The 19593-nt window shown below is 39.6% G+C and overlaps 1 protein-coding gene across 15 annotated transcripts in view; it reads left to right on the forward strand.

Moving 5' to 3' along the window:
* Positions 1-18429, forward strand: part of MYO3B (myosin IIIB) — a 409912-nt gene extending 391483 nt beyond the window's left edge. For 9 of the 15 annotated variants that reach the window (XM_070580113.1, XM_070580111.1, XM_070580112.1 and 6 more), the window contains 3 exons: positions 14936-15042; positions 15417-15463; positions 16514-18429. In XM_070580113.1, coding sequence (XP_070436214.1) covers positions 14936-15042; positions 15417-15463; positions 16514-16652 — 293 coding nt within the window. In that variant the 3' untranslated portion in view covers positions 16653-18429. Of the gene's footprint in view, positions 1-2300; positions 2508-14935; positions 15043-15416; positions 15464-16513 lie in introns of those variants that run through there. The other 6 variants (XR_011528407.1, XR_011528406.1, XR_011528404.1 and 3 more) reach the window with 2 other exon arrangements.
* Positions 18430-19593: the final 1164 nt, after the last annotated feature.

Below are 19593 nucleotides of genomic sequence, written 5' to 3' on the forward strand. Positions count from 1 at the left end.
ACTAGAGTTCAGTTACTCCAACAAACGCTCAAGTCCTTCCACTCACTACCCAGAACAATCAAGCTCCAGATTAATCCTTCCTCCTCTGCCAGTACACCAGAGCTCCTAAGAGTTATTGCCGTAAAGCATACCATGTGGTTTGATGCCACTCACAAAATAATCATTTCCAATCCTACCTGGGCCTATTGTGCTCCCCCAATACTAGTCCTAGACCAGGACCCACTCCCCTTCCCTTCTGCAACCATTTCAAGCTTTCTCCACTCTCTTCAATCTCCTTACTCTTCCACCTCTCCCACCAGTATAGTTTACGGGGAGCAATAGGGCATAATAAAAGGAGCCATTTGGTGCCAAATGAATCCTGGGTTGTACTCTCTGCTTCTTAGTTGGCTAACCTGAGTAAGTTAGCACCAGCAATCTTCCATACTAAGTCAGTAGAAAAATCTTTTGTGAAGTTTTAGTATGAGATTGGGCAGTAGGCATCAAGTTTGGATATTTTTACCAAGCAATTTATTTAAAAGAAACCTCTCATATTTATTCCCGGAACCCATAACTCTAATCAGTGCTAGGTTTCCATTATTTAAAAGTCACATTCATATAGTCACACTTATATACCTAAGAAAACTTTTTACAAGAAATGTCAAAATCAGCATAAGCCCAACTACAGAACTTTAAGGAAAGGATTCGTCCATGCCTTATGTCCACAATGTTCTGTCTCTGGGGATTTGCATGTCTCTTTTAAACAAGCTCTGTTCTGTGTGCCTGAACCTTTTATTAAAAAACTATCTCTGACAGGCTGCCCAATAATTGATGTAAATTTATCCAAAGTTTAGGATAGGATGATTAAAAATGATCCAGATTCAACTCTCAGAATCTTGCGTTTCTGCTGGTCTGCCGACCACCTTGATTACTTCTCCAAATCATGTCCACTGCCTGGATCAGCAGCCAATGTCACCTGACATCCCCATTCTGGTGACCCTAAATCTGAGAGACTACAGCGTCCTAGATCTTCCCTGTTACTTTTCCCCATCCCAGGCATCTAGAAACTTTCCAAAAGCGTCATGAGGATAATTTTAGCGACTATTCCTTCTTAACAATGTCAGAAAAGTACATTCACCGTCTCAAAACAAATACAACCCTGAGTCCTTTTCCTTGCACTGGCTGCTTTATCAGAACTAAAGGTATTCTGAAGACTAATGGTAGAACCACACAATAACAAGCTGGAATGCAAATTCCTCTTATGAATTCAACTGTAATATTAATGATTCTTATAATGAGATTAGCAGCTCGTTCTAAATTAGTATTGTAATATATCTTAAAGATCTCATTATAAGGCTTCTTTATTCTGTAAGTCTAATAATCTATGATCAAAAGAAAAAGTTTGCTATTTTAAACATTTTTTTTCTTTCTTACATATAGATAAGGGGGAGAGGGAGGGGGACCCAAAAATCTAAAAGGGATAAAAGAGAGAAAAGCAACTTAATGAATAATATAAACCAAGTCAATGTCCAGGTATATACAATATGTGACATCTGTGATTGACACTTCTTCATACAAATTGCCTTAGAATGACATTAGAAAGTGAGCCTGGCTTGTTTTTAAATTTTCATTCTGTCAGAAATTACAACTTAGGGCCTGGCCCATGGCCGAGTGGTTAAGTTCGTGTGCTCTGCTTCAGCAGCCTGGGGTTTCGCTGGTTCGGATCCTGGGCGCGGACATGGCACCGTTTGTCAGGCTACGCTGAGGCAGTGTCCCACATGCCACAACTACAAGGACCCACAACTAAAATATACAGCTATGAACTGGGGGGATTTGGGAAGAAAAAGCAAAAAAAAAAAAAAAAAGATTGGCAACAGTTGTTAGCTCAGGTGCCAATCTTTAAGAAAAAAAAATTACAACTTAAATGATCAACTTGGGCATATCCCAAGTAAAGCTGTCTGGTTTTCTCTTTTGAGTCACAGATCATATTGTAATGCGTGGAATATAGTTAAATGTGTTATTTGGTATGAGCCCTGCGCTACATTTCAGGCCTCTCACATGCCCATTACCTCATTATCCAGCATGGATGTTCTATTCACTAGCCACTATCAAACTGTTAGTTTTCTGAGCTGGCCCCGCGCCCAGGCGCCAATGAATGGTCCATCATGGCCAAAGATTGACCTGGAAATGTGGCTACCTGGCCCTACTCTCCAAAAGGAAGGATCCGCTTTGAAAATAACATCACTGTTCATGTTTGTCCTTAAAGGGGTCTCCATGAAGTCTTTTTTTTTTTAATCCAGCTTCCACGGTCTCTTTCCTTCCAGATGGTGCATGGAGCCAAACCTGTCAGAGACCCTTAGTCTCCTGCTGCCTTTTAATACTGGTCCTTGATTGCTAATGACCCCCAGCTGGACTAGCTCCCCAACCCATTTAACCCCTCTCTGCTGGGTCTCCATCTCATGCAGGGTGAGAGGCAGTGATAGCTGGAAGTGGGAAGGTGCCAAGTCAGCCAGGACCTCCTGCCCTTTCGAAGCTAGTGGCACATTTCCCGACACCATCACGGATGTCCAAGATCTCTGCAGTGGAGAGCTCCTGTTAATATGATTTTCTCTATGTTGTCAGATAAACCTACCAGATTTCTGATTGTTTATTTGACTAAGCCTAGATAAGAGAGTCCCTGAAAGGGTGTTTCCTTTAGAGTGCAAGGGTTGCGGACTACTGACATGAATCCCTTGAAATATGTTAGTTTGGAAACTTGAAATTAAATTGCACTAGAACTGTCTTTTGGTCTGATCACACTTAGTGCTCAGGGCAGCTCATATGTGTCAGTATGCAAAGTCACTGCAAAGGAGACTGAGTGAAAATGATAATTTCCTTGTCAAGACCTAAATCACTAAATAACACAGGAGATACCCATTGTCAGATACGCTGATAACAGCTGTAAGTATTTACTTTAGTTAAGCTGGACTTGTATTTTGTGACATACTGGAATGTGCCATACTGGTCAGGTGACTCACAGAAATGGGATTCTTTAAAAAAAAGTACATGACTTTAATTTGTTGAGAGATCTTGAGTCCAGTGGAGAGATTCAGGTCTCTTATGACCCCTTCAGGATAATAACCTTCTGTGAGAATAAAGGGAAGGGGAGGGCATGAGAGGTCATTATTCTGTGCGTTATTTCCATAATGGATTTTCATTAACCTCGTATCAGATTGTAAGAAAACAAGGCAAAGAAATTTAATAGTTCAGTTTGACCCTGAGGAACTGAAGTCTAAACTCTTGATCTGAGCAAAGAACTAAGAGCTTTGTGTATCACTATTTTTATAAATCTTTAAATGTTTACTGGATAGTTGAAATAAATTTAATTTACAGTGTACTAAGGAATTTTTTTCCAAAATGAAGTGTAAGATAAGAAAGTAACCCAAATGTAATTATTTTCTAATTAACTTTGTTTCCCCCAGATACTTCCTATTTTATTGACTTTTTGGAGATTAAAACTGAAAGAACCAGAGTCGTCTAATTTTTCACCCCTAATACTACATTGATTTCACTTTTGCGTCTCATTAGTTTAATATAAACAAAAATCATACCTGTGATTTCATTTGGTCTGTTACTCACATTCTTTACTGTTTCTCACACACACGCACCCCCTCTGCCCATCATTTGTGTGGATAATCTCCTCAAAACCAAGTCATTCATACTAATGACAGCTCTAAATATTTTAGAATTTATGAACCTGGGTGGTAGTTGTCCAGCTGTACAATGTTACCCATATATTGCAGTTTTGGTCACAGCTGGGAGAAAGCTGCATGAGTTTAAAATGCAGTCTTTTAGTCCATCAATAACCAAATAATCCAGAAATGGGTTTGGATGAAACCACCTTGTGCAGCATTGTTCTTTAAATGAATGAATCATGTTAGAATGAAGTTCTAGTGTAGTTATGGAGAACTTTTCCCCCTGAAGCCTGAGTGCATTTTGATTCGTCGTCTTTAAATTCCAAGTCATCAGTACAGTCAACAGCGTTTATGTCCATTTTGCAGATGAGGCCCTGAGAGGATAGGTGGCTGGAACTCTGTAGTCATAGCATCTTAAAGTTGGAAGGGACCTTAAAGATCCTCTCAGCTGATGGTTCTCACCCTTTTTCTGGTTTCACACTGGTTTCATGCAACAAACTCTCAGCAGGCACATCTCTCACTCCACACAGATGCTCACACATTGCGAAAGAGCGTGACTCCAAGGAGCACAGCTCAGAATCTCCAGGCAAGAACATGTGTAATGTGCCGCAGCACCATCCTCTGTTGAAAAGTCGCTATATCGGTCCACCCCCAACCCCGCTTGTTTTACAGGTAAAATGTGGCAGCCCAGAGGAGTAAACAATTCCCCCAAGATCACATACCAATAAGTTTCAGAACTTGAACTATGCCCAGGCCTTCTGCCCCCACCTCCCATGCTAGTTTCACTATAGCTGACTAGCCCTTTACACACTAATAGCAGGAACTGGAACCAGGTCCCCAACTTAGAGAGCAAGGCAGAGCTGAGAATGAACGCCCCAGGATCTTCTGCCACAAGGAATCAAAGACCTGGTCACAATTAGTTTAGTAAAACCAGTGCTATCTGGTGCCCCATATCTTCAAGCATTTAAAATGTTATTCCAATCTTCAAAGACATTCTTTCTTTCCATTTTTATCTTCTTTTACCCAGGACATTGTTTCCCAGCTCCTGAGTAGTTCACTAGGTGATTTGCATCTCATTAGGAGCTCCAGAAATGACATCTCCCAGCCTGCTGCCTGGCGTTGTGGGTCCACTAAGCATCAGATCCAGGTCTTAGATTTTTTTCATGTCGACTTCTTGAAAAAGCTGAATTAATGCTGTTTTCTCACTGGGCACAGTTTGGGTGGTCCTTTTGGCCTTAATTCCTGTCTGCCCTTACAGGGCCAAAGTTAGGGAGCAGCCATTGTCGGGGCGGGTACAGATGAAGTCAGTCATCCCCACCTGAAGACACCTGAGTGGAAGGGAATATTGTGAGGCCTCAGAATAAGCAGTTAAAAAACTCCTAAAAGCAGAAAGATGGGACATGATGCAAACATTTGAGTACTATGCAAAGTAAAACAAAAAGAAAACTCAACAGCAACCCATTGCTGAATAGGCATAATTGATTCTAAGCTTCGCCTTTTAAACATTTTTGACTAGTTCCAACTCTCCTGACACCCAGAGTTTTTGCCCTGCATTTGTGTTTAGCTTTAAAGAGAGTCTCACTAGGTCAGCATGGGTTTTCAGCTTTGTCATTCATTCATACCAAAACTTCCAAAAGGGCACTGAGCAGTGTCGTACCTCTGGAAACCAGAGATAATGTTTCCATGGTCAGCAAAATTGTTCTCTTGGAATAAGAGAAAGGACTTCCCCACTGTCCAGGGAAGTTAGTGTCTGCTTTGGGTTCAGGCCGTTTGATGCAGATTCCAGTGCAAAGCAAATGCCTAACAGCACTGGGAGCCCAATTGGAGATGCTTCCCCTTCCCAGAATTCCTTCTGCCCCATCAAAACTTCTCTGACTCTATACCAACTTTTCAAGATGGCAGCTAGCTAATCTGCAAAATCAACCTGAACTCTTAGGAAAGGGTTAAATCCCTGATTTTCCAACCCTGGCTACAAATTAAAATCATCTGGAAGGGGGAGGGACTTTTTTAAAACAATAACAATGCCAGAATCCTACCCCTGACTCACTGAATTAGGATCTCCAAGGGTTAGGCCAAGGCCATCTATATTTTTAACAAGTTCTTTGGGTGATTCTAATATAGAACTAGGGTGGAGAGCCACTCTCAGATAACAAGAATTACAACAATCCCCTAGGAGCACCTGCACTGCCTCAGATGCTATACTTTTTCTTTTCATACAGTATCTGTCATCCTCACTTGGTGATCATAATCACCAAGTTCAGACCTCTAACAAGTCCTAGAGATGGGATTCGTACTCAGGCTTTTTTGACTCTGTTTTTTTTTTTTTTTTTTTTGGCTGAGGAAGATGGGCACTGAGCTAACATCTGTTGCCAATCCTCCACTTTTCTGCTTGAGGAAGATTCATCCTGAGCTAACATCTGTGCCAATCTTCCTCTGTTTTTCGTATATGGGCTGCCACCACAGTATGGCTGATCATTGGTGTAGGTCTGTACCCAGAATCCAAACCCAAGAACTTGGGCCTTCAAAGCACAGCCTCCTGAACTTAACCACTAGGCTATGGGGCTGGCCTTCCACTGCTTTTATTTCCTCCATAACATTTATGTTTCTCAAGGATGGGATGTGAGCCTCTAGTGGTCTGCAAGGTGATTTTAGCTGGTGTGTGGATGTGACCTTAAATAACACTGAATTGTGTAAATGAAAGTTACTCCTTTTTAATTCTTAGTTTAAATTCTTCAGATTAAGGAGGAAGTCATAGTGTATTAGTTTATCTTAAATTCCTCTCACATCTACTCACCTCTCTTTTTAACAAACCTTTTAAGAAGCCTTTTAAGATACTGTGGGAAACAGAATCTAGCTCAGATGTCATAATATTGTTTTGTTTTCACTGTGTTTACTTTATGATTTACTTCTATTTATGGCCAATGACACTGGTTTTGCATTTACTATAGTGAGTAAAGTTTCATTTTTAAAGAAATGTATTTAAGTAAAACAGAAATTAGTTGATTTAAAAAATATTAAATAAAGAATAGTACAGGTGTCTTGAATGTAGCAAAAAAGTTTAAGTGGTAGACGAATGACAGAAGTTTGAGAAACACTTTCCTACAACATACTAATTTTAAAAATAGGCATCTACACACCTGTTAGCCAATGAGACTTCTCTTCTACCATCCCATCACACTGGACGGGCGACAACTTGTTCCATCCGTTTTAGGTCCAGCTGGGACCTATGAACTTTGTTGCTGCTTCCAGCTCAAGAGGAATCCTAAAACACAAATGTCTGATAAACATGGGGAGGAGAGGAGGGCAGACGGTCACCCTCCAAGTACTCAATGAAATGCAAATCAAAACACAAAAGATAAGTCACTTTTTCACCCTCTGAATTGTCAGACAACATCCTTAAAGATGTCCCTGCTAGTGAAGGCCTTTAGAAATGGGTAATCTCGGGTACAGGTGGTAGAAGTATGTTTTGCTATGCACTTTCTGGAAGGCAATTGGAAATACAAATCATATGTTTTTAAAATATGTATACTCTTTGGCCAAAACTTCCACTTCTAGAAATTTGTCCTAAGAAAATAATGTGGATTATCAAAGACCGAACTATGAGTATGTTTCTCAAACCATTACTTATTACGGAAAAGCATTGGAAACAACTTCCATGCCCCAAATAAGAAATTATATAAGTTAATCATGGTTCATCCGTAAAATGAAATACCATACAACTATTAGAAATGATGCCATTTAGACTAATCTGGAAGACAGATAAGAGACTTGTTCCACCATTTACTACTATTATGGGAATGGGATCAGGAGTAGGAATAAAGATAGACTTTTCACTGTTTAACTTGTTTGAACATCATGTTCATTTATTTCTTTAAAAAGTGTAGCTCTAAGAGAATGATGCTATTTTTAAAGTAGGTTAATAGCACTGAAAAATATTTATGACTCTGTTGTTAAATGTGGAGAAAAACGGTAAAAAATTCCATGAATGGGGGCTGGCCCCGTGACCAAGTGGTTAAGTTCTCGCGCTCCACTGCAGGCGGCCCAGTGTTTTGTTGGTTCGAATCCTGGGTGCGGACATGGTACCGCTCATCAAACCACGTGGAGGCAGCGTCCCACATGCCACAACTAGAAGGACCCACAACGAAGAGAATATACAACCATGTATGGGGGGGACTTTGGGGAGAAAAAGGAAAAAAATAAAATCTTTAAAAGAAAAAAAATTCCATGAATGACTGAATTTTATTTTTTTTGGTTAAAAAAAGTAAATACATATTCCTAGAAAAATATTGAAAGGATACTTTAGAAAAACTAATCAGCCTTGTTTTTAAGGGACTGATTTCATCTCCCTCCTTGATAGACTAAGGTTCCCCAGAGGTATCCCGGAATAGGAAAGGCCTTGACAATAATATCCCAATTGACAGTCAGAACCAAAGAGTGGGCCACATAGATGCGACAGATCTTAATAAGAATAGTGAATAGTCGCCATTCATTCTTTCTTTCTTTCTTTCTTTTCTGAGTGTGTGCCAAGCCCTGAGCTATGAGAAAGTTTCAGGGTAAGTTATTACTGCTTCCCTAACTAATATGGAGAAAATTCCACAAAGATACTTTATAACTACCATCTTCCACAGGCAGTAATTTAACTCAGGGATGTTTTCTTTGTAGCAATTTTCAATTTTGAAGAAGATTGTTCATGACTTAACATGGCAACTGGGAAAATTTGTAGCTTTCCTTTCATCTTAGAAAGGAAAATCTGAATTACATGCACCCCAGGAGAAAACCTCTCTCTCTGGTTGTGTGTGTGTGTTTTACAAAAGCCCATTGAATTCCTTAGGTCCCACCTGAAGTTAGATGTGGTGAGGTGAAAACTTATAAGAGCATCTCAGTGAAAAAACAAGCATCATAATAGAGGCCATGGCCCAGGCCTTGGGATTTTGAATCAAAAGACCTGAGTTCTAGCCTGAGCTCTGAGGGGAGCCCAGGCTAGGCAGAGGGGCCTAAGCTCCCTGGGCTTCAGTCCCCTTAGATATAAAAGCAAAAGGCTGAACCACAGAGGTTTATCATCTTTCATGTCATGACTTAAACTTGAAAATCTGAACTCCCAGGGCTTAATTTCTCCCCTCCTACTCCATGTCAAGGCTCTGAGCATCCCTGAAATAGCCCATGCCTCAGGGCACATCAGGAGCAGGTGGTTTACAGCACATTGGGAAGATTTTTCCATAGACTGCATTTTTAAGGTAGTGCAGGTTGTTGCAGACTTTCTGCCAATGTGATTCTTATTGGGAAGGAAAGATTTCATATGGTCTACTACAGTGGCTCTGAACCCTGGCTGCGTATTAGAACCATCTAAGGAGATTTTATTTTTTTAAATATCAGTGTTTAGGTCCTGATCTTGTCATTGGTATTTTAAAAGCTGAGCAACTGGTGCAGTATAAAGAAAATGACCCTTGGTAAGACATTGGGAAACCTGAATTCTCAGTTGGACTTTGCCTCTAACTTGCTGTGTGATCTCTTAATCTCCTATGCCTCTGTTATCTCTTTGGGTTTATTTGTCCTTCCCAAAATGAGAGGAAATAAAGAAAAAGATAATTTGCAAAAAAAGATTTGTTACATAAAGATGAAATGGTAAGAGGAAGAAGCACAGAGCCAGAAAAGACAAGTCATCTCGCTAGAAGCTATTTCACATAAGTGTCAACTGGAGTACAATGCAGCATGGTCAACCATTGACCTCTCCTCATTGAGGAAAAAGATTGTCCAGCTGATAGCTGGGCTACTGTCACCTCCAAATGCCCTGAGAACTTTGGTCAGAGAGATGATGTACCTTTCCTTATGCACAGAGTTGACGGAGCTCTGTAAATTAATTGCATAACTCTAATTCTATTTAAATGCCCCAGGGCTGTATCTCGTAACCCAATATGGGATTTGCCATCTGTAAATCTAGAACACTGAACACTCTCTTTGCTTCAAAGGGATGTTTTACTTGGCAAGTGACCCTAGGAATACTTCACCCACAAAATGACAATCAGATCAGCAGCCATACTGCTCAGAAAGTATCCATGCCTGCCAAGGCCCACAGGGAGGGTGCAAAGGACTCTGGCTCTCCCAGTGTGCTCACTCCCAGGAACCCTGCTCAATGCCTATCCATTCCTCAGGGGTCTAGAATCCATATCGTCCCACCAGGCTGGGGAATATTTAGGCTGTATGCCCCATCCTGCCCTCCCTCATGGTTGTCCTTCCTTAACTGCAATCCTGCTAGATTTACCAGAACTGAGACATCTGTAGGGGGTGATGAAAAGTGAAGCACTAGGTTTTAGGAGACAGTATTAGGAAAGAGCACTTGTGGCCAAAATAACTATTACTCAGCAACTCAAATAGAATAGAGGAAGTCATTTTCCTCTTCATCTCTGAGACCCTGGGAGAGAACAAAAAGCTTCATTTGTGATGTAAAATTGCGCTTGAATCAGGATTGCCAGATTTAGCAAAAAAAAAAAAAGGACACCTGACTAGATTTGAATTTCAGATAAACAACCAATCACTTTTTAATATAAGTATGACCTGAATATTGCACAAGATATACTTAACTAAAAAAGTATTGGTTGCTTATCTGAAACTCAAATTTAACTGGGTGGCCTGTATTTGATCTGGCAACTCTAGTTTGGATATACCTGCATGTTCAATAAAGAGAATTGAAATATTAAATTTCCAAACCAATTGTTTGAAGTCACGTATTGAAGCCATCAACTGAAGTCAATTTTTTGACTCTCACCAAGGGCTTAGCCAGTCGTGTAGTCACACCATGTGGTGATTTGGGCTTTGAGAGTAAGGTGTGTGCATTTCCTGGTGTTCCTGAGACTTCCCCCACATTTCTTCTGTTTTCTGACAGATTTATCTCCAGTTTATTATAAAGCTCTGTGACAACTTGAAAGAGAAGGATGTGTTCAAGATCTCAAATATGAAATCAAAAGGTGCAGGGGCCAAAAGAAAAGGTGCAGGGATTCTTGAAAAGGAAAGACACCTATGTTAAAGGCAAACTGGTATTCACGACATAATACACTTTTTAAAAGCACTCTAGGGAGGGAGCCCCCAGAGTATTACAAACTGGAGACTTTGGCTTGGCTTACAAACATTTATGTGAAGTGGAAATCGGCCACATTCAGAATATGAACATCACTGTCTTCAAAGTAAATAATTCATATTCTAATGTATGTCTTCAAACTTAAATTGCCTAGTTTATCTACATAAACTAGTCAAATGAACTAGGTAATTGCCAGATAACCCCACTGTTTTGCATCTTATGAGGAAATTGATTGGCTCAAAAGCCAAAAGATAGATGCTCAAGCTTCTACTCTGCTGCTTACAGGTTTAGCCTGTCTTAGCTATGGTTTCTTCATCTATTGAAAGAAAAAATAATTTTTGTCCTATATGCCTCATTGAATTTTTTTATTTTTAAATTTTTAGGAGAAAATCATGATAAACTTCTCATTGTACGTATGATGTGGATCAGGGCTGCTCCAGGGAGAGAAGCCCAAGGCGTCCTGGCCTACATGCTGATCTATATGACCCAATTCATATCTAAAGTTATACAACCACACAATAACCAAACCCCACCTACACTGATACCAGTTTGATGACTTTTTACATCATCCTTCCTTTGTCTAGTAGAAATAAGTCACATACCCATACCTTATAAATTTAGCCCTGCCCTCAACACATTGCAGCTCTTCGCTGCCCATGGGTCCTGTCCCCATGCTGCAGCTTTTCACTGACCATGGATCCTGTCCCCATGCCTGCAGCTTTTCACTGACCATGGATCCTGTCCCCATGCCTGCAGCTTTTCACTGACCATGGGTCCTGTCCCCATGCCTGCAGCCCTTCACTGCCCAGGGCCCTGTCCCCATGCTATTCTCTGAATAAAAGGAGCACTACTACCAGACCTTGAGAGTCCAAGAAATCTTTCTTTCCACTCCACAGCTTGCCAAGCCCGCATCACATACATATTTAGATTTAATCAATGTGCTGTGTGCTGTTTTGTATTTTGCTGCTTTTTCTGAATTTTGAATTTTCATCCATCAATGCTATACCTATATTTATCCTTATTGGTATCTTCCTGGTATGACATCATATTTATATCTCAGCGTTAACATCTCTCCAATTATTAAATATTTATCATCTTTCTAGCTTTTTTCTACTACAGAAGTGTTATCATATCTATCTTCATACAAGTTGGCTTTTTTTTTCTCTTGGTTTACTTCACTGAGACATGTTCCTTGGAACAAGTTGCTTAGCTTTTGTTATTTATTGTCAAGTTGTGCTTCAGGAGAGGTAGAGCCTATGGACTCATCTGTGTACCTGGGGCCACTCCCACATTGTCTTTTGACCTTTTGATTTATCCTAATTAATAGAAAGGCAGTAGTAGTTGTTTTAATTGAAGCTTTGTCAGGGTAGCTGAACATTTTTCAATATTTCATAATTGTATTTCAACATATATGAATATTTTTCCGTCTCTCTCTTGCCTCAGCCTTTCCACATTATGGATAGTAGACTTCTGTGTGTGTATTTTTTAAATTTATTTTTAACCTTTCTGTTGCATTTAGTTTTGTTAGCATCTTAGTTTTGTTACTGTCCATCGTATAGAATATTTTACTGTGATATAATTGAACCCATCCTTGTCACTAATATCTTCTTCCATAGTTAAGATAGTCTATTTTCATTTCCTTCTGAGGTTTTTATGGGACTGTTTAAACTGCTTAACTATATAGTTCATCTGGAATTTGTTGTAGCCTATAAGAATCAAAAAGTATATTGAGAAAAGTAAAAGATTTAGAATTTTTTTAAAAACTAATTTGAGTCCAGCAGCACTAGCTTATGGCCTTAAGACTCAGTGTCCACTACAAGACTGAAGGCAGGGACCTTGTCTTATTTCTCTTTGTGTTCCCCACAATATCTAGCAAAGTATGTCACATATAGGATAAATGTTATAAGGTCTGTATTTAAGTTATATTTTTTGCATATTGCTATCAAATTGTTCCAACAGCATTTATTCAATAATGATTTATTTCCCAATTATTTATTTAGTTGCTTATGAGTGATGATATATTAATGATACTCAGATTTGTTCCAATGACAAAGCACCTGGAAGTTGTGGCACTCTTTGCAAAACATCATGAAATATGGAAATATTAAAGTTAAAATAATGCAAATTAAAATTCGATGCTAAATCAGACATCACCTTACTCTGGATTCTAGCATAGTATAAATGCCATCAGATACCAACAGTTGTTTGGGTTTTTTTTAATTTATGGGAGAAATTTTCAAATTGAGAAAACTCTATCCAATAACTTAAATCCTTCTGAGAATCAGGAGAAGAACACCCACCCACGGAACAGCAAGTTCATCAAGAGCAAAAGTTGAGGAACCACATCTTATGTTAAGCGTTCCCAGTTGAGAATATAGATAAAAGCTTCTGATCAATTGTAAATACTCCATAAAGTCCGGCTGAACTCGGCTGAATTCCAGCTGAACCCCAAAACTATTTAAGATCAGTCTTTTGAGTTGCCAAGGTTGGAATTCCTCTAATAGTAGAAAGTCTAAGGGAGAGTAGATGTCAGATCTCCAGTGCATGTTCACACCAGCAACTTTAACTCTAGAGTCTTCTGCTCATTAGTCTATAAATCAGAAGAGATAACACAAAAGGGCCCCACAACCTAACATATTACAGAATATGAACTTCGCAAAGTAAACAGGAGGTGGGTATGTTGGAACTATCAGAAGGAACCCATTTCAATTTTGGGTTCCTTGTGCTCTGAGGATGGTGCCAGCACAAGAGGCTGGAGTCCTGTGCTCTGCACCGAGTTCCTGAAGATGTGGACAGGGATGTCTGCTAAGGCTACTGGAACCCTCTGCAAGCAGCATCGTTTTGCTATGCTAATTAATATTTTTTCATGGAGCTTATTTTTACTTAGACCTTTGACTTTAAAAGAAGTTTCTCATTAAGAAAGACATGCTGTAGTTTAAAAAGAAAAAACTGCTAGAACAGGGGGTAAAAGATCTAGGGGTGGGCCTCCACTCTGCCACTTGATCTGGGGTGAGTCATTCAACATTTGTGGGCCTACGTCTCCTTTTCTGAAAAAATGAGTATTTAGAATGGACAGTTCCTAAAGTCCTATATGGTTCTAGTAGTCTTGTTTAAATGTAAATATGTTCCAATTCAAGAAAAGTAAAGATGCAAAACTTCATACTTAGGAAACTGATAATTAGCTATTTATAATGGTCCTTGCTGAGTCATTCTTCACTTAGAAAATTTCCCCAGAATTTTCTTAAATAGTAGGAATCTCTAGTGAAGTGAAACTGATTCCAAGTACAAATTTCCAACTCTTTTTTTAAATAATTACTTTATGATGTATACTTGGTCCAGGAAAGTGGTATCTCTTCTCTAGACTATGACATTCATAAACAGTGACATTCATGAACAATGGTCTATGGCAGCTTTGTATATGTATAAGGTGTGTGTGTGTGTGTGTGTTGGCAAGAAGTTAGAATTACTGAATCATGATTCAGATGTAGTACCAAAAGGACAGCAGATTCCATGAAAATTATCTGCTTGGAAGGGAAATAAATCATGACTTCGTTGGACACGTGGTTTCTTAATCTCCAGTGTACTCTTGGTCCAGAGTTCTGAAATCAGGACTAACATGAAGAGGCTGCTCCATGAAACCCTGCAATCATCCTTTCCCCTTCTCCTTTACACTTCCTCCAGAGATTGCATGGATCAATGGCATTGTTCAAAGCATTTCAATGTATACTAGCTCAAGCCATTTTCCCTCCAAAATGTATCCCACCAAAAGGTTTGCTTCTCAGCTACCCAACAGTGTGTGTGCTCCAGATGTTTTTGAACTCTCGCTGTGGGATGTGGTGCCAACTATCCCAGATTGCCTTTATTGTCCTAACTGAGTTATCTCACTAAGAGGGCGGTCTCTACGCTACAAAGGCTGATCACCAACCTCTACTTCATCAGCATGGACAAACCAGTTTGCTTGCTGTCACTCTTGACTGCTGATTCAGATAAGAAAGATGAAGGCAAAATTACAGGCAGTAGCCCTTGTTTACACTTAGCAATCCCTATGTGTTTGGTTTTTCAGGATGATATTTCTAATATTTGCAAGGCTCTAACATGCCCATTAAAATGGGACATAATTTCTACTAAGTGCATTTATATGAAGAGCAGTTTTTCACTTACTTTTCTCAAGACCTCAGATGATTTACAGTAAACTTTTGCTATCTTGTTGCAGGTTCAGAAAATGGTCTTGCACAGAAGCAGCGAACACCTCACAGAAGATGTCAGCAGCCCAAAATGTTGAGTAGCCCTGAGGACACCATGTACTATAACCAGTTAAATGTGAGTTCAAAGTGGCCATAAAGCTGTTTCACTGGCTTTGTTTCCAGTTAATAATTCTGTTATTAATACCTGTTCCAGCCCCTCCAGCCCCACCCCCTCTCTCTTATACTCTCGTCTTGAACATGTGCTTAGGCTCTTTATCTGTTGCTTTCATGTCAGGATGTCTGCCTTCACGGTGAATAATTGATGTGGTTTATCAAAGACGAGCAAGATGCATGCTTCATCAGGCTCACTTGAGCCCTTTGATCAAAAAAATTATGCTGTGACTTCTGATATTATCAGCATCTGCTTGCATTCAACACAAAATCACTTTGAATTAAAAATTAACGACTTGCTGCTTTGCTTTGACTGTGTGTTCTTGGCCCTCTCCACAGGGAACTCTAGAATATCAAGGGAGCAAGAGGAAGCCAAGAAAACTTGGGTAAATATCTATCTTCTTAGTTCTAAGCAACTGTAAACAGAAGGGGTCCTTTGTGATATCACAGAAAATGCAAAACTTTCCAGAGAGGCTTCTGAAAATATGCAATGGGGCTATTGCCGCTATTATTGACATTGATTTTTTTTTTTTTTTTTTTTTTTTTTAAAGATTTTATTTTTTTCCTTTTTCTCCCCAAAGCCCCCCGGTACATAGTTGTATATTCTTCGTTGTGGGTTCTTCTAGTTGTGGCATGTGGGACGCTGCCTCAGCGTGGTCTGATGAGCAGTGCCATGTCCGCGCCCAGGATTCGAACTAACGAAACACTGGGCCGCCTGCAGCGGAGCGCGCGAACTTAACCACTCGGCCACGGGGCCAGCCCCGGAAACCACTTTTCACAGTAGAAGGTGTACAAAGCTTGAATCTATTCTGTCCACAAAGGCTGATATTGTCACCTAAAGGCAAATGTTATTTCTCATAATTGTCCCGAGGAATTGTACTTTGCTCATAATTGGAGGCATGTAGTAGGTTGAAGTAAACTCTCCCACAAACAAGAGCACTCCACACGGTGCAAATAGGTCACTTCCCCATATTATCTGACCCCTGGGCCTTAAAGGTACACAAAGGAAAATTTCCCCCAATGCTAAGATAAAGGACACTAAGAAGTTTGTGGCTCATTTGATTGTTAGCATCTCAATTGAGAACAGCAATGAGGTAGGTAATTGGTACTGGTTTGAGAACTGGAGGAGGTCAGAATGGAGACTTTCTCATCTAGAGGGAACCAGAGAAGTTAATTCACATAAATCAACTTGCAATATGATCACAACTTCCACACACCACTAAACTGAGCCCGTTATCAGTGTGTGACCCAGAGGTGAAAGGCTTTGGGGGTCAGACCCCAGTTCCTCTGTGCTGGGAGGCCCTAAGCTACTCTAAGCTGTCCTTCCCTGCAGTGTTGGGACCCAATCCTGTTCTAAGTACACAACTTTAGTTTCCCCCATGATGACTATGGCATTTGTTTTCTTTTTCTGCTGAAAACTCTTTTCTTTGTTGCAGCCAAATCAAAGTGCTTGATGGGGAAGATGAATATTACAAATCTCTGTCACCAGTGGACTCGATCCCTGAGGAAGACAACTCAGCCCACTCTTTCTTTTTTTCCTCATCCTCAAAAGGAGCATCTTTTGCTCACCACTGAGCTGTACTTCCTGCCCCCCAAGTCTGTTGAGGGTAAGAACAATCATGGTAATTGACTGATTGTCATATAAAGAAAGCACTGCAGCAGAGTTAGCTTCTTTGGACGCGTGGTCTGTGCCCGCGCCTTGCCGAACAATGTTCAGATTCCTAATCATTTTCTCATGCCTCCATCACCCCACCCCCACCCCACATCTGCTGTGCAGCCTGAGCTGGACAATTCTTCCTTTTCTCATCCCATGGGTCCCTGTGGGACACTGAGCACACTTCCACTACGGTAATAACTTGTCATTCATGCCCCTAACATTTAAGAGGATAACAAACAATCTCACCATAAGCCAATCGCAAATGCTGACAATATTTCTTTATTTCTCCCACCAAGTCAATTCGTGCAGAATCTACCCCTGTGAAAATCCAAGAGTCCCTTTCCTCCTAGCCTCTCCACTGCATCCCCTTCCCTTTCGCTCGTCTCTATCCTGCCCACCTCTCCTCAGGGCCAGGGCTCCATTGCTGAGTACCCACATCCTGGAGGAGTGTACCCAAGGTATCATAGACGAGGATAATTTTTTGTGTTTAGGCAGAGAGGCCTAAGTCTTTCAGATTCTTTCTGCAAGACAAATGAAACCCTCTCTTGCTAATTATTATGCTGATAAAGCCTTTGCCTCTTTATGCCACCTTGCCAAGACACCCCCATCACCTTAGCAGTAAAAAGAAAGGAGTGAGAGGGAAAGAAAATTTGGACCTGTCAAAGTCCCTGTCACATCGTATTGTAACTTTCCATTCTCTGGTCACCGTCTCTAGCAGGCTGTGAATAGCCGCGGGGAAGGATGGTGTCTCGTCCACCTTGTGTGCAGAGCAGAACACGTGCCTGGCACCGAGTGGACGTCCAGTAAATGCCTACTTTTGAGCGAATGGAGAGACTTCACTTAGTTACACAAACATAGCTGACATAGAAGTTACTTTCAGTGAAATGTTTACATGATTAATCACTTTTCTTATACCATAAGCTCTGATTTTTCACTCAAGGTTGAGCTAGTCCTGTTCGAATGATGTTCTACCATATCTTATAATACTCGATATTAATTCAGTACAACAAACTTCTTTTGAACAGCTAAAAAAACAATATGTAAAACAATATATGAAATCGCCGTCTGATATACAAAACCATACACAACCCTTTCTCTAGAACAAATGTTCTGAACATTTTTATTACTTTAAAATACTTGGCAGATAATACACATGGGAGTACCCAGGTTTCAAGAAAAATAAGCTTGAGGAAATAGAAAAAAAATTGTTAGAGTTTTTAAGGGGAGAGTTCTAATAAGCATTTTACAAACATAAATAATGAAGTGAGGTTTTTAAGGACCTCAAAAATTGTAATTTTACAAGAAATAGATAGAGCCAATTATTCAATAGTTAAGCTTTACATTGTTAAAACGTCTTGATGTTGCCCAGATCTTCTCCCCAAAGGTAACGTTTATGATGTATGCAGGTAGAGCAGAAGAAGCACAAATGGACTTTATTTTATTGTTTAAAAAATAATGTCTAGAATATACAGATTTTTAATATTATTACTAATGTAAGTGTTTTTAGAAATTTCCCTTTTATCATTGATTCATCTACTTTTCATTTGATATTAGCTGCTTTTCAAACTGTTGAGTAGAAATGCTCATAACTTCCCACTTGTCCTTGTGTAGTGTAATTGTATACCTGCCTTGTTTCTAATTAAAATGTATCCATAAATAAAATTTAAAAGGAAATAAAGGTAATTATAAAATTCATGATTCAGAAGCTTTGCAATATTGTCACAGCTGTATCTCCTAACAGTACTTTACAAATGGTTTTCACTATCAGCTACAACGTAGGTAAGACAGTATGAATATTATTCTTGGGGTAGTCATAATGCCACAAACTTAAAAAACAATTCTTAAATCAAGTAAATGAGAATGATGCAACCTGGAATCTCATAAATGTATCATTAAATCTATCAAAGTAATATGCGTATGGTAAAAACAAAATAAAATCAAACAGTCCAGAGGGTTTATAGTGGAAAGCAATCTTCTTCTCCATGTCCCTACCTTAGTCTCTCCCCCCAGAAACCACCTTTTTTTCAGTTTTTATAATTCTAATTCTTTTAATGGTTTCTCTCACATCTCTGAATAATTTGCTTCTCCCTTCTTGGTTTATCATTTTAGACAATATCTACTCTGCCCCTCTATGAAAGGATGTGCATTATGTCAATTTCCCCTCCCCTCTCCCTTACTTCTTCAAATGCTTTCAATTTTATGTTTAACTTTTTATCAATTACCTTTTAAACTTTATATAATTAAACACATTTTTGTGCCATTGACTTTAGATAGTATCTCTCTGAGGATGCCTGACATGAAGAAAACCAACAGGCTGAAAGATAATGCCAAGACAAACAGTGACTGACCCTGGACAAAATAGAGATGATTCTGGGAACAGAACAATTTTTAAAAACTTCCCTGTGAACTCTTGGTATTCAGGTTCTGAGCTGCTGTTTCTTCCATTTTGATTCATCTGCAGATATGCCTCCTTTCACTTTTTTTAACTTTCTTTACTTTTAAATATAATACATATACAGAAAAGGATACAAATCAGTAGACTCAGCTCAATAAGTTATCAGAAAATGACTATCTTTGTAACCACCCCTACAGATAAGAACAGAACATTGTCAGCACCCTAGAAGCCTCCTCATGTTCTTTCCCAGTCACTACTATCCCCACTCTCCTCCCCAAAGATAAGCATCCTCATAACTTCTATGGTAAACACTTCCTTGATTTTCTTTATAGTTTTACCACTTACATGCATCCCTAAACACTATAGTTAGATTTCACCTCTTATAGATAGGTTTGGAGAACTTTATGTAAATAGAACCATGTAGTGTGTAATTTCAGGGATCTTGTTTCTTTTAGTCAATGTTA

The sequence above is a fragment of the Equus przewalskii genome, chromosome 17 (genome assembly GCF_037783145.1).
Source record: "Equus przewalskii isolate Varuska chromosome 17, EquPr2, whole genome shotgun sequence".
Classification (NCBI taxonomy): Eukaryota; Metazoa; Chordata; class Mammalia; order Perissodactyla; family Equidae; genus Equus; species Equus przewalskii.